Source organism: Hyposmocoma kahamanoa, unplaced genomic scaffold (assembly GCF_003589595.1).
Source record: "Hyposmocoma kahamanoa isolate Upper Pololo Valley unplaced genomic scaffold, ASM358959v1 94, whole genome shotgun sequence".
Classification (NCBI taxonomy): domain Eukaryota; kingdom Metazoa; phylum Arthropoda; class Insecta; order Lepidoptera; family Cosmopterigidae; genus Hyposmocoma; species Hyposmocoma kahamanoa.
In genome coordinates this window covers 6,330,449-6,344,198 of record NW_020654878.1, presented here as the reverse complement: position 1 = coordinate 6,344,198, position 13,750 = coordinate 6,330,449, and the positions used below count along the sequence as shown (strand labels likewise).

Genomic DNA, 13,750 nt, shown 5'->3' with positions numbered 1-13,750 from the left:
GTAACGACATCGCGACGTGGAAACCCGATTATACAAATTGGTCCATATCGTTACTGTAAACACGGGCAGTCAAGAGGTCCCAAAATTCTATGGCCGTGTGCCAAATGGACATCTCATGGCTGTCGTGCTTCAGTTACTACTTTAGAAGGAACCATTATTGGTAGTAAAAATGAGCATAATCATAGGTAGAGTAAATGTAAAGGTTTTATCATTGATAAGTGATAGATAAAAATAAGTGACTGATAAACTATGTTAATTTTAAACATGTGTGCATAATCTTTGTCTCTTAATTTTTGTTTTCTTTTTAAATGAATACAAAGAAATAAGCATGAATAAAAAATGACATGCTTTTTATTACCTAAATAAATGTATTCATCTTAATACAAGTAATAAGTACCAATATTGGAAACATGTGTACGTCAGACGTAATATTTAACTACAATACCTTAATTTTAAATCATCCGGCCTGTCCCAGGAACTAAAGACCGCGTTGTACACAACCATTACCACCCGTGTAACATAGCCAACCACAATGTATTCCAAATGTACTAACATTTTTACAAGCGTGTTTGAAGGATCAAAGGATTAACTCAACATATTCTCATAGACCTAGCTTTGCTTAATATGTTCTCTTTTTATTATTAGCATTGTATGATTTCTTTATGTTCAAAGTACCGTTACCTAAAAAAGTTGCTGATCTTTTAGAACTTTGTATGATTTATTTACTTGACCGTGCCGATAGTGTGTGCCTTTAGTCGTTTATTGTATAAAGAGCCCAGATTTTGCAATATAGCCAATGCGGTATCTATTTCTTTTTGTTTCAGAACCAATTTTCACAACGTCATGTCGTGGCAACCCTGCTATCGAACTAGGCAAATACAGATACAACAAACATTCTACAAGCAAAAGTGATATAGTTGTATGGAGATGCAGCAAGTGGTCAACCATCGCCGGTTGCAGAGCTTCTTTAATCACGTATAAAAACGAAATCATTGGCAATAGGAAACTACATAATCATTGAAGGTCGAATGTTTATAAATTGTACTTTTCTTATTATGAGAGGACTACCTCTAATGCTAGTGCGAAAGAGTGCTTCAGAAACGTGGTATTTCGAATTGTACAGTCGATGCCCAAGGGAGACCAGTGCTAGAATACATGTTCATAGATATACCGACTCGAACTCCCTTGAGATATTTTGCCGAGATTTCGGTATGTATAGAAATAAATGTAATAAATCCCTGTATTAATACAAAGTACGATGCGCTTTGTATTTCAAACCTTTTAAAGGAAAGTTATTACTTTACTGTAAAGCCTTTTGTTATTTTCTTTTGTTATTTTGATAATTTTATTAATAAATAATACACTATTGCAATCAGCTCAAGTGGCTTCCCATTCGCCTCCGCAAGAATTTGCATATCGTCTCTCTTCTTTACAACATTCTACATAATCATTTGTCTCCCAGGTATCTGAAACAGCGTTTCAGCTTTCTCAGGTCCCAGGATGAGCCTTGTCGCTCCCTCGTTAGGTCCCAATTATCTTTTCCATCATTCAATTCCGGTTTTTATTCTCACTCCTTCACTGTTCATGCGGTCAGACTTTGAACTTTGGACTTTAGGCACGTCCCATTACTGTACATGCCAGTAAATCCATAGCTATCTTTAAATTGAGAGTCAAGGAGCACTATTTATCCTCTGTTCCATCCATTTTATAGATATTATAATATGAAATATGTATTTATCTAAGTATTTATACAGTCTGTAGTAATTTAATTTTTTTTTAATATTTAATATTTTGCTGTTCTTATTATTATTTTATTACATAATTTAATTTTGTTTTGTTGTGCACGTAAAACCGTTATCGTAATTATTATGTCCTGTATTTTGGTCTGCAGGAAGAAATTTCTTATAGAAATAAGCAGACCTTTTGTTTGTGTTTTCCGTTTTACCAAATGTGATTTGTGTTTTCCTGTACAATAAATAATTAAATAAATAGATAAATAAATAATATTCTTTATTATTTATTTTTTTATTTATATTTTTCTTTTAAGCTCGGCGAACAAATTATGTTATTAATTTTCCTGCTATCTAAAAACTAGGTCACCATTTTCCAGATGCTATATTTACGACAACTACCAGAGGCAAGCCAGCTATCCAAATCGGACCGCACAGATACAACAAGCACAGTTCCTGTAAAGGCCCTAAAATTCGGTGGCTCTGTCAGAAATGGCAAATGGGGTGTCGAGCTTCAGTCTTCACCTATAATAATGAAATTATTGCTGAAAAAAATGAACATAATCATTGATTTGAGAATTGGGGGCATATAATGTTACCTTATATTTACATATTAGGTAAGTAATAATAATAATAACATGCCAGACTACCAAAACAAATAACGTGATTTCAAACCATGAAATTCCCTGTTCATCAATACAAGAACAACGAGACTTCATTCCGAGGCACAATCCAGAACACCCAAACCAAATAAAATTTAGAAAAGTTCATTTCTCCAAATTGCTCCTATCGGGAGTCGAACCTGAGAATTCCACATTCAACGCCCACAATGCAAACCGTTGGACCACAGAGGTCGTCAAAAAGTACATTTGGAACAAAATGACTTTTACCTAAAGGTATATATAAAAACATTGTTAATATTCTGTTAACAAAACTGGGATTTGAATTAACTAAGTATTTTATTTCTGTGTTCCCCTGCGAGATCTTCTAAAGGTGTAATAGCTATTATATTATATATAAGTTTATTATTTTGTTGTTTCAATTTGCGTCTTATATTTTTGGATTGAAATTTATTTTAAAATATTTATTTACTTCATTTTAGGAGCAGTCTTTGGAACATCACGGTCAGGAAAACCAGTCTTGTTGTTAGAAGGACATCGGTTCAACCATGTCTATTCAAAGAGCCGCGGTCCAAAAGATGTATGGAGATGCGTTAAATGGAGCGGAATCAAAGGGTGCAGAGCCACCATTCATACACTGTACCATATTATTGTTAAGAGATTGAATAATCATAACCATTAGTTATTCATAAAGTCCGTCATCGTAATTCATCGCGTACATCTTGCTACATCGAGTAAAAGGATACGTTTGGTATATTAGAGATTGATTCGTATTAAAAATTAAAAACTATGTGTGTGTAGAAACAAGGAAAATACCCATTGAATATTGTATGTACAGATTTATGGTGTCATTATAGTGCTTGAATAACTTACGTACTCAATTTTTTTTGGAATTGTGAGTTTGATGTTCCCATAGAAGTTATTTTATTTGGTTCCATTACATAAAGATACAAAGTAAGTAGACACTTAGTAAAATAGTTTGGTATAAACTCAGATGAGGTAAAGGTACCAAATGTAGATGTTTTTGTTTTAGAGCCAATCTTCACAACATCAAGGTATGGGAGGCCAGTGCTACTTATCGGTCAGTTTCGATACAATAGCTACGAGAGCAGCAGCCATGGTGGAAAGGGCGTGTGGAGATGCGTCAAGTGGGCCACTGCCAACTGCCGAGCTAGCATTTATACAATGGATAATATTATTATTAAACAAAATAATATGCATAACCATTGTTAGAATGCTAGAATATTCTTTATTTTCTCGAGAGGTTTTTTGAAGAAAGTGTATGTATTATAGATTCAATCCGAGATTGAAAAGTGTATAGATTATGAATTTGAATTTTGATTCTTACTAAAATGATGATAATGATTATAATCACACATTTGTTTATACCTCAATATTACAATGGCAGTTAGTACAAATATTAGTAATAAGTAAAATTGTACGTAAATTAACTCATCTAGTTACCAAGCTAAATTATTTATCAGAAACGTTTATTGACAGGTTTAACTTGACATCCTTTTGAGGATACGAATAATAAAGTTATTGTACACATAGGGTCGTATTCCGGAACTGTACTCAATACTCAAGTCAGGACTTTTGCAGTGAGCACTGAAAATCATACTCAAGTCCTTGCCATTAGGGTCGTATTTCCAGTGCTTGAAATCATACTCAAGTCGGCTCAAGTCCTGACTTGAGCATTGAGTAGAGTTCTGGAATACGACCCATAGAGTCGTTGGTTAAACTTTTCGTAGTGAGAACTGTATTTTAATTTTGTATATATGTATATATAATTTTGTTTATAATGAATAATTGTAATTTTAATAAGAGGGTTTCGTGCCGCACCTTGAGAGTGGCATATATCTAGTAGTGGATAGTCCACTACTTATAGACTAATAATTGTGGTAATAAATTCTGAAATACTTACTTGTCAAGTTAAGATTTTTTTAAATTCGTACATTTTGATTATTTTAAGTATAGAGAAGCTACTGAATAAAAAAAAACAAAGTAAATTTATTTACAGTTAATATGAAATATGATGAAAAAAATGAATGAATGATAAGATGAAAAAAAACATTAATAAAAAACACAATAGCAATTAAAGAAAGACTATTCTAGATAGTAAAATGACTGCCGAGCAAAGGGAAATGAAAAGGATTAAAGACAGGGAGTATTATCGAAAAAAACAAAGAACAAAATAAACGGTAGAAAATGATTAACATAAGCATGAAAAGCGAAAGGCGAGAAAAAACTGGACAGAAGAATCAACATGATATAGGCAAAAGAAGAAAAGCATAACAAATATAGTTAACAACACTAAAATCTAATAAAAAACTAATGATTTTCGAGAAAATGGATTAAGAATATTGCAATTAAGAACTGATTAACTTAACTTTAATTTACTCTAATATTTTAATAATAATTTATTTCTTAATTAAGACGTACTTTGGAGTTCATTTACGTAGCTCATAAATAATTATAAGACGAATCTTTCCTTATTCATTTTTACAATATTCACATTGAACCTTAGTAGCGTCATCATTCTGTGAACATAAATTATCACTTCCGGGAATAAAACATAATAAGTTAGATATAGTTTTCAGATCGTATTCATGATATTTATGTTTATTTAATTTAAAAAGTTATCGATGTTTTGCCATGGAAAATCCTTTTTTTATACTTCAAAATAATATACAATTTCTTATTTATTTTAAATTTCGGCTAATTTTGTATTTTATTCTATTTTATACTATAATACTTTAGTTCCTTTTACATATAGTATGAACTTTAATGTAGCAGCAACATTTAAGTAATTTTTTTTGGGTGCATGGCTTAGGTGCATGGAAAGAGCCTCCTCCCGACGCATACCGGTAAAGCTAGATTCGGTAACGCAGTGCCTAGACTGACTAATATTTTCAAAATCAGGCATCAACCGACTTTTTAGTCAAAACAACCGTTTTATGTAGGTACTTTAAGTATAAATTCATCAAAACAAAATTTATGTTTTAAGATCAATAAACACGACACGATAAACTAAATTAAAGTAATGCGTTGATAAAAAAAGTTAAGCTTAAAAAAATTTGTTAATTTGTAATAATAATTACGTGTTTTCATGGTTTTAGCCGTCTTCACTACGTCAAGGTTCGGTAAGCCAGTGCTACTCGTGGGCCAGTTTAGGTACAATTTCTACTACAGCAGCAGCTATGGTAATAGAAGCATGTGGAGATGCGTCAAATGGACTTCTGCGAAATGCAGAGCGAGCATTATTACAATTGATAAAGAAGTTACGAAACAAAATAATATGCATAACCATAGTTAATATTTCATACGATGTCCAAATCCTTTTTTTCTCGAGTGGTTTTTTAAAATAAGTGCGAATTTGATCTCCATCTCACCTGATGAAAAGTGACAATGAGGTCGACGATGTAGCATGCACACTAAATAATGTCTATTCACTCTCGCTAGGGTAGGTTATGTTTTAATATTATTAGCTTTTTGTGATGAATTTTGAAATATTTTTAACGATGTATATTACATGGTTATATGAGAGTACATGTACGAGATGGCAGATGGATTAAGGCTACTCTGACATAGAGCGGAATAGATACAGCTACCTTCGGAGCCCACAGCACTAGAAATGCAGCCACTTTTGCTGCAAATCGGCTCGGAGTGAGAGTTGAGCTCATTAGAAAGACTGCGGGTTGGACAGGCAGTTCTCAAACTTTTGCGAAATTCTACAATCGAACAATACTTGTCGATAATTCTGAAGTGTTTGCTAGCTCTCTTTGCAGATTAGCCTCGACAGACTTATGTAATAAAAAATGCGGTTTTAATTTATAAAAATTATAAATTATAGGTATATTATAAAAAGAAATATACAACGTTGTAATATTCATCACTTGCTGGTTTTTTCATCTACGTTCCTTTTGTCTTGTTATTTCTAAACATCTACAAGTAAGTATTGGACGGGCGGGTCACTGAAGTTTAATAGTAAATCAAACAAACTTACCTCCATGTGATGTTCGATGATTATTTTAAACGAAGGGATTCGCCCGAGATTACACTCCCTCCCTGACCCAGATAAAATGCATTTTTAGATCTTACCCATCTCATACATGTTCAACGTGGCGTACGGGTCCCAACCCCGATGTTCGGTAACAATTTTGAGTATAGCAGTAGAAAGAATGAGGGACATCATAATAAGAGAGAGTTGAGATGTGAAAGATGCTTCGATGGTTTCGTCGTACGGAAAAACCGAATGTTAATGGGGACATACGTGGGAAAATAACTACCTCGGCGGACATATCTCCACCAGATAATAATATCCTTACAATTAATCAGATTGAAAGCAAGAGGAATAAACGGGCATATATGATAAGACTGATAATAGGGTAACGGAAGAGATATATCAGGAGTGTAGCGCGTAGAGATTAATTTCTACACGGGACCTGGACCTACGTATGTAACTGCGAGTAAGAAGTATTTGTACTTTGATATTTGATGACTTTGTAATTTAAAGCTCTGAGTGGCACTGCAACTGCTATGGACAGGCGTGTCGCTTACTGCCAGGCGCACGATTTTTCGTCCCGTGACTTAGTATAATAAAAAAAATAGTGTTACACCTTATTGAAGCATACGTCAAGGTTTAATGTGAAATAAAATTAAGAATTGTAATAAATGGATTTAATCTGTGTGGTTGTTTTATTAGTTCACCCACTTACCATTCGTATTTAAAAATATATTCTTAGAATTAAATATAAAATTCAATGGTGTCAGTAATGATGTCAATCATATGCACTGAACGTATAATGAGTTTTGCGTTTGTGCACAATTGACACTAATGCGTTACTATATGATAAATGATGTACAACTACGTGTTCTTAACCGGTTTAAAAAACGTTTCTTATTTTTGATAGTTGCTGGCTACGAAGAAGAAGCAAAAGCTACGTTTCTAATGTCACGGTATGGGCAACCAGTCGTCGAGTATGAGGGATTTCGGTATAACATTCATCCCGGGTACAAATCGGAATGGAAGATCAGGAAACTTTGGGCTTGTTCCCGCACCAGCTCTGGATGTAGGGTTAAGCTTTACACTGTTGGCAACAAAATTGTCGAAATTAGAGGTGAACACTGCCATGTTGTAAAAAAAATATGTTAACCGTGTAAACAGCTGCCGTTGCATTATACAATTATATTTGCTTGTTAACGTACAGCTATCGTTAACTAAAAGCACAGGGTTGTTAATCATAGAAAAGATTAAATGGTTATTTAATGTGCCAGATAGCTACACCAATGAACTGGTTGGCGAGCTCAATATAAATCAATTTAAAAAGTTGTTATAACTAAAATGAAATTTAGAAACAACCAAATTTCTCGCAAATCTCTTCGAGTAGTACGAAGAAAAGAGTAACAGGGAATTGCTCTGAACGGTCTGTCTAAAATTCTTGACCAGTAAAGATTAATACAAAAGAGAACCAATGAAACGAGCATATTAGTCATTAGATTATATTGTAAAAATTGTTAGCTTCTTAACATTCAATATTAATGTGCATTATAATGAACTTTAAAACAAACTTTGGTAGAGCCAATCTATTACATATTTAGATTGTGAATCATGTGGCTAGAATGATTTGTAAATAAAAAAAACCATTGCGTGTTAGTATTATTTAAATATTATTCTTAATAAAGGTTATTTCTTGAAATATTATCCTTATTTTTGTCTGTTTCTCTCTTTTATTGTACCTATGTCAAAATTATGCGTTACAAATGGCACACAGTACACATACCTAACGCATATGCGTTATGTACCCTGGGGTTATATATTATTACCGTTCTGGAAAGTAATTTGGAAAACTTTAAATTAATTAGAACACCAATAATATATCGCAAACCGATATACCAATATAAATAATATAGAGTTATGTAAAAAAAAATAATTTTGGTTTTGTTTTTTATTTACATTTTACTAGATATTTATATACTGCTGTCGACTTTTGTAGTCTTTTTAGTGTCTTTCTTTCTTTTCACGATTTCGTAGACCTTTATTATTAGATTAGTAGCAGTAGAGCTCCTTATGAAAGAGTTCATCCAGGGAAGTGTTGCCACCTTACCTATTTCTGCCGCCAAGCAAGTAATGTGGGCATTACTGCGTTCCGGTTTTGAAGGGTACGGAGTGCTAGTGAGATTACAAACATATAGGACTTGTCAACTTACATCTTGAGCTGACGGGCGTAGTGTCAGTGCCCCTAAGGTATTTGCGATTCGAAGCTCTGAGTTGCAATGAAACTGCTATGGACGGACATGTCGCTAATCACCGGGTGCACGACTTGTTCGTCTCGTCACTTGTTATATTCCACTTATCCCAACCAGTGACGGTGTGATAGGGAAGAGTGGAAAAAAATAGGCCTTTAAAAAGAACTGGATTTATTGTCCAACATAACATATCTATGACAGAACTGGCTCTCAGTTGGGTATCCTGAGTTATAATTAAAGAAATTAATTACGTATTCGTAACTCGAAGTAGAGATTACTTACTTAGAAGTCAGGTAAATGACGCAAAAAATTTCTAGCTCCATAATACACATTCTAATCTATCCGAATGTTTCAGAGCCAAAATTCACAGCTACGTCGAAAGGTAATCAAGTGCTGCACATAGCAAATTACCGTTACTATAAGAACAACCGGAGTTCGGGTCCGAAGTCCACTTGGTTCTGTGCATATAACAGGCGGTTTCCTCCATGCCGTGCTTCGGTTGTGATTCTGGATGGTGTCATAGCCGCTATCAAGAATGAACATAATCATTAAGTTTCTATTACTTCTTTGAATAACACAGATGAATTAAAGTTTTGCGCTTGATGTGGAGGTCTTGGATTCGATTGCTGGTAGGACCAATTTAGGAAACAAACTATTATAAATTGGATCTGGGTAGTGTCCTAGAATTAATTTTTTTATGAAATCTAAATGCGCATTTGATATCCATCTCACCCGATGGAAAGTGACGATGTGGTCGATGATGGTGCATACACATCTAAATAATGCCTATTCACTCTCGCCTTGAAAAGGCCCAAGGCATAACAGTCAGGGAATAAATAAGTCATCAGGCAGGGAATTCCACTCCATAGCCGTTCGCTATATGAATGTGGATGCGAAACGTTTCGTGTGAATTCGTGGTATATCCACAATATAGGGCTGGAGTCCCAGCCTAAGTCTAGTCTATTTATATATATGTACAACTAAGGTAAAATATATTTTTCTGTGAAACGTTTTGAGAAACTACTTGCATGTTGTAATTTTTCGAAATCCAAATATGCAAATAAATGTAAAGTATAGTACATTATTTTTAAAAAACGCTATTTTATATTACTCTAACAGTGTTATAAGAATATCTTGTGTCTATATAGTGTAGTGTCTTAAATTAAAAATAAATGATCTAATTGACAAATAATGTCACTTTATTTTTCAAATAAATTAAACCACAACTTGAAAGTAACAAAAGGCTATTTCAAATAAATTTCCGTTGTTTTCAAATAAGAAAATTGATGTTAACCATATTTGCCTGCTTGCTACAATTTACTTGCAGGCAGATTAGAATGTTATGCGATTACCTCTTGATTCTCCTCTTTTTATTATAGTCTCTTTTAAATTTGTGAAATGTAATTGCCATGTTCTTTTATCATTCTTAGGCGTGCAGTTTTTACACACAGCCCATGGAAGACCTTTACTCATCATTGCCGGCTATCGCTACTACAAGAATAATAAAAGTAAGGGCCCAGCAGCAACTTGGTTTTGTAGCCGCAATCAATGCCGCGCCTCAGTACGATGTGTAGATGACACTATTATTAATTTCAAAAATGTACACAATCACTAAAAACTTTGTATTGAATTTGAACGTATGTCGTTTTTATTTACTGCTGTTCCAGTAAATCTATGCTACCAAATAATATGAACCATAATTTTGTAAGAATGGTTCGATTTTCAGTAAATTCCATTTGTGAAACGAACATTCAGGTGCCTGTGTTTAGTGTTCATTCATTTCATCTTATGCTTATGGCAAAGGTATTAGTGCCTGATACCTAAATAACGTATATTGTATAAAACTCTAATTAGCCATAACAACGAAAACAACTTTGAAATGTAGAAGTCATATAAGTTATTTTGTATGAATAACTTGATTTAATTGTCGAGCATGTAAATAAATTATCATGATGACAATCAAAGCGTTTGACTTTATATCACATAATGGATTGGTAAAAATGTTTGAAATGTAAGTTATTCGAGGTTCACCTTTAGGATGATTTAGCAATTACGTCAAAGGTGTAGAAGTAAAACGCCAACAAGTGAAATATTTTAGTCAAAATCACAGACATTTTAATGGACGTCACTAAAGGAAGTCGCTTGGGATCGTCATATGATAAACGAACATAAATGTGTACTTTCTGTTTTACCTTTCCGTACTAGCTATATTCTTTGTTTTTCAGAATCTATATATTTTTCACACACACCAACTGGCCGCCCAGTTCTTCACTTCGGGTGTTATCGGTACTACAGAAACCATAGATGTCGCGGGCCAGTCGCCACCTGGTTCTGCATTAAAAGTAACAGCAAAAATGGCTGTAAGGCCTCAGTGCGAGTTGTCGACGAAACCATTATTAGCTTCAAATATGCACATAACCATTAGTTTACATTCATATAGGGAATATTAAATAATTTTCAATTTTTAATTATAAGTATCACTAGTTTTTGTTGTAATATTAGTGCTTGCTCGTAAATTGTTTCTCTTGTTTGTTTCTTTATAATCAGCTTCTTGTATATATTTAGTTGCTATTTCCTTTGCGGTACGATGTTTTTAAAGTCTTATTTAAAAGGGAATGTTAAAATATACAGAAAGAGGACAATCGTGACTTATTGAAATAAATAAAAAATATTACTCGATTTTTATGTTTCTCTTTTACATACTTTACCTGAAATTTTAAAACAGATGTTATAAATATGATTTCATTTCAGAATTACCTGAAGCAAAATATACAACAACACGTCGTGGCATGCCGGCCATTGAAATTGGGAAATATCGATTTACGAAAAACAACCGAAGTGTAGGTCCTAGGGCGTTGTGGGTGTGTGCAAGGGTCAGCACAGGTTGTCGCGCCAGCCTCACTACGATAGACGATATTATTGTTAGAGAAAAGTTAATACATAACCATTGAGGACTTCTATCCAATACTATACAGAACCAAGGACTCTTCGGGTGTTGAATATTTTTCTTTTAGTGTTCAAAGCGGTATTAGGGCGCTATGTATAAAATTTTGTTTTTCTTTTGTTTGCTAAGTATTTAAGGATCCAGTTTTCGTTTATTATTGTTTAAAGACTAGTTTACCGTTGCACCAAGTGCCAAGTACCAAGACTAGTTTAATTTACAATATAACGTATAAAATAATGTGACTGCATTGTAAAATAGATTTACATATGTGTTTTCCATATTAAAAAGTACCATTATAGTTTAAGTACATATAATGGTAAAATTGAGATAACAAATACTTTATCATATCATCTAACATATCCTGATACTTATAGTGGATTATGAATTCTAGTTCTAAAATTAATTTAATTATTTTGCACGACTATGTATTTGGAACTATTTCGGCCTAAATTTACTTATGTAAGTTCTCGTAGTCCTAAACAAATGTTCTGACAAAGATTTTTAAATTTCAGCGATACTGACTAAATCACGATTTGGTAAGCCAGTAATAGTACTGGGTCCATATAGATTTAACAAGAACAACCGCAGTCGAGGGTCTAAAGCGCTATGGTTCTGCAGTAAGAGTTCGGCAGGCTGCCGCGCTTCGATCACTACTATTGATGATGTTATCATCAAGATTAATGACTCCCACAGCCACCCAACTACTGGTGTAGAACGACCAAAGGCAGTTTCAAGGCATTGCATTATCAAAACTACTAACGCCAATGCCTTGCAACACATTCTTAGAATGAAGAACGCAATAGCGCAGGATAATCCCACAGACAAAGTGATTGTCATACCTCAGTCGTTGAATATACTCGGATCGTATCCACATTTAAGATAGTCACTAGAGTTTTATTATAATTCTTGTTACCTAAAGAAAACATATATAATTTATTAATCTAGTTGGGATCTTGGACGTGTTTATTTGCATCGTGTTGTGTTGTAATATTAATCCTATTTATTAATACATTATGTAGATAAATACTTGTATATTAGACTATCGAATTTGTATTAGACATTTCCCTCAAAGAATTATCTTTGTGTTTTTTCTTTCTTGTCGTCACCATAAACCTCTTGAAAACATTAACGATTAGGTTACTAATTAATATTGAGTGTTTCTGTTTATACTTTTAGTTCAGGCGAGTAAGCAATAAGTAGAGTATAAGTAACTATTTGTGTAAATTGAACTGTTGGAGTAGTAAAATTACTTGTCTGTAATGTTTATAACTTCGATGAAAAAAATTAATGTTTTTTTATGAAAGTGTTAATATGAAGCGGTATTTCGAGACGAGTATGTCGGGTGCAATGTTTGCTACTTCTCGATATGACATCGATGTCTATCATCGTCTTACGATATTACTGATATGTGTGTCGGTGCTTTTGTGCCAAGAATGGATGTACAGCAAATATTATTATTATATCGAGTCCTCAAGTCCTCGCGATTGTTACATATTGGAGATGAAATTATTTTTTTCGGAACTAAATCGCGTTTTTTTTTTTTTCAAACAAACAGGTCCCATAGTCACGGCTGACTATTGGCAGCCAGCCAGCCCGAGTTGTCAGCCAATCTAAACGTTGTGGTTCGCAAAAGCCGGTTTTTACTTCTTGGTGTTCACAGGTTCATCTGACAGACAGCCGTGTCCACGGGACCTGCAAAGGACCCGAAACGTTAGTTTGTTTGAAAACAAAAACAAATGTACGCAATGTAAATCCGAAGAACAGTTTCATTTCCAAACATTGTTATTCTTACAACATCACTAAAATTTAATTTTCATAATGAATAAAATATTGTTTCTTCAATCGTCTTTATTAAACTAATGATCCCTAATTGTGATGCGTAGATTTTAGAGCTGTGAATTTTAAATGTAGAAAAAAGTAAAAAGATCTTAAATGTACTTAATTTTTATACAAATATTTCAGAGCCAGTGTTCGCCAAATCGCGCTATGGAAACCCAGTTATACTCATTGGTGGTCATCGGTTTAATCTTACTAAAGGCAATGGGCCGAAACTTCGCTGGGTCTGCGTCAAGCAAAATGGTGCTGCTCGCTGCAAAGCCACTATTATCACTCTAGACAACGAAATCGTAAAACATAACCATACTCACTCTCATGATTGATTTTTCTAAGTCCGATTTATAAATGTAACGGAAAAGGAATCTCTAGAT

At 33.7% G+C, this 13,750-nt stretch overlaps 1 protein-coding gene across 28 annotated transcripts in view; it reads left to right on the top strand.

Moving 5' to 3' along the window:
• LOC113237741 (modifier of mdg4) overlaps positions 1 to 13,750 on the top strand; it is a 563,531-nt gene that overhangs the window by 157,254 nt on the left and 392,527 nt on the right. Inside the window, exon 5 of one of the 28 annotated variants that reach the window (XM_026474330.1) lies at positions 12,056 to 12,441. The exons of 24 other annotated variants lie outside the window; for them this stretch is intronic. In XM_026474330.1, coding sequence (XP_026330115.1) covers positions 12,056 to 12,426 — 371 coding nt within the window. In that variant the 3' untranslated portion in view covers positions 12,427 to 12,441. Of the gene's footprint in view, positions 1 to 824; positions 1,037 to 2,110; positions 2,317 to 10,029; positions 10,230 to 12,055; positions 12,442 to 13,750 lie in introns of those variants that run through there. 3 more of the 28 variants (XM_026474377.1, XM_026474371.1, XM_026474366.1) reach the window with 3 other exon arrangements.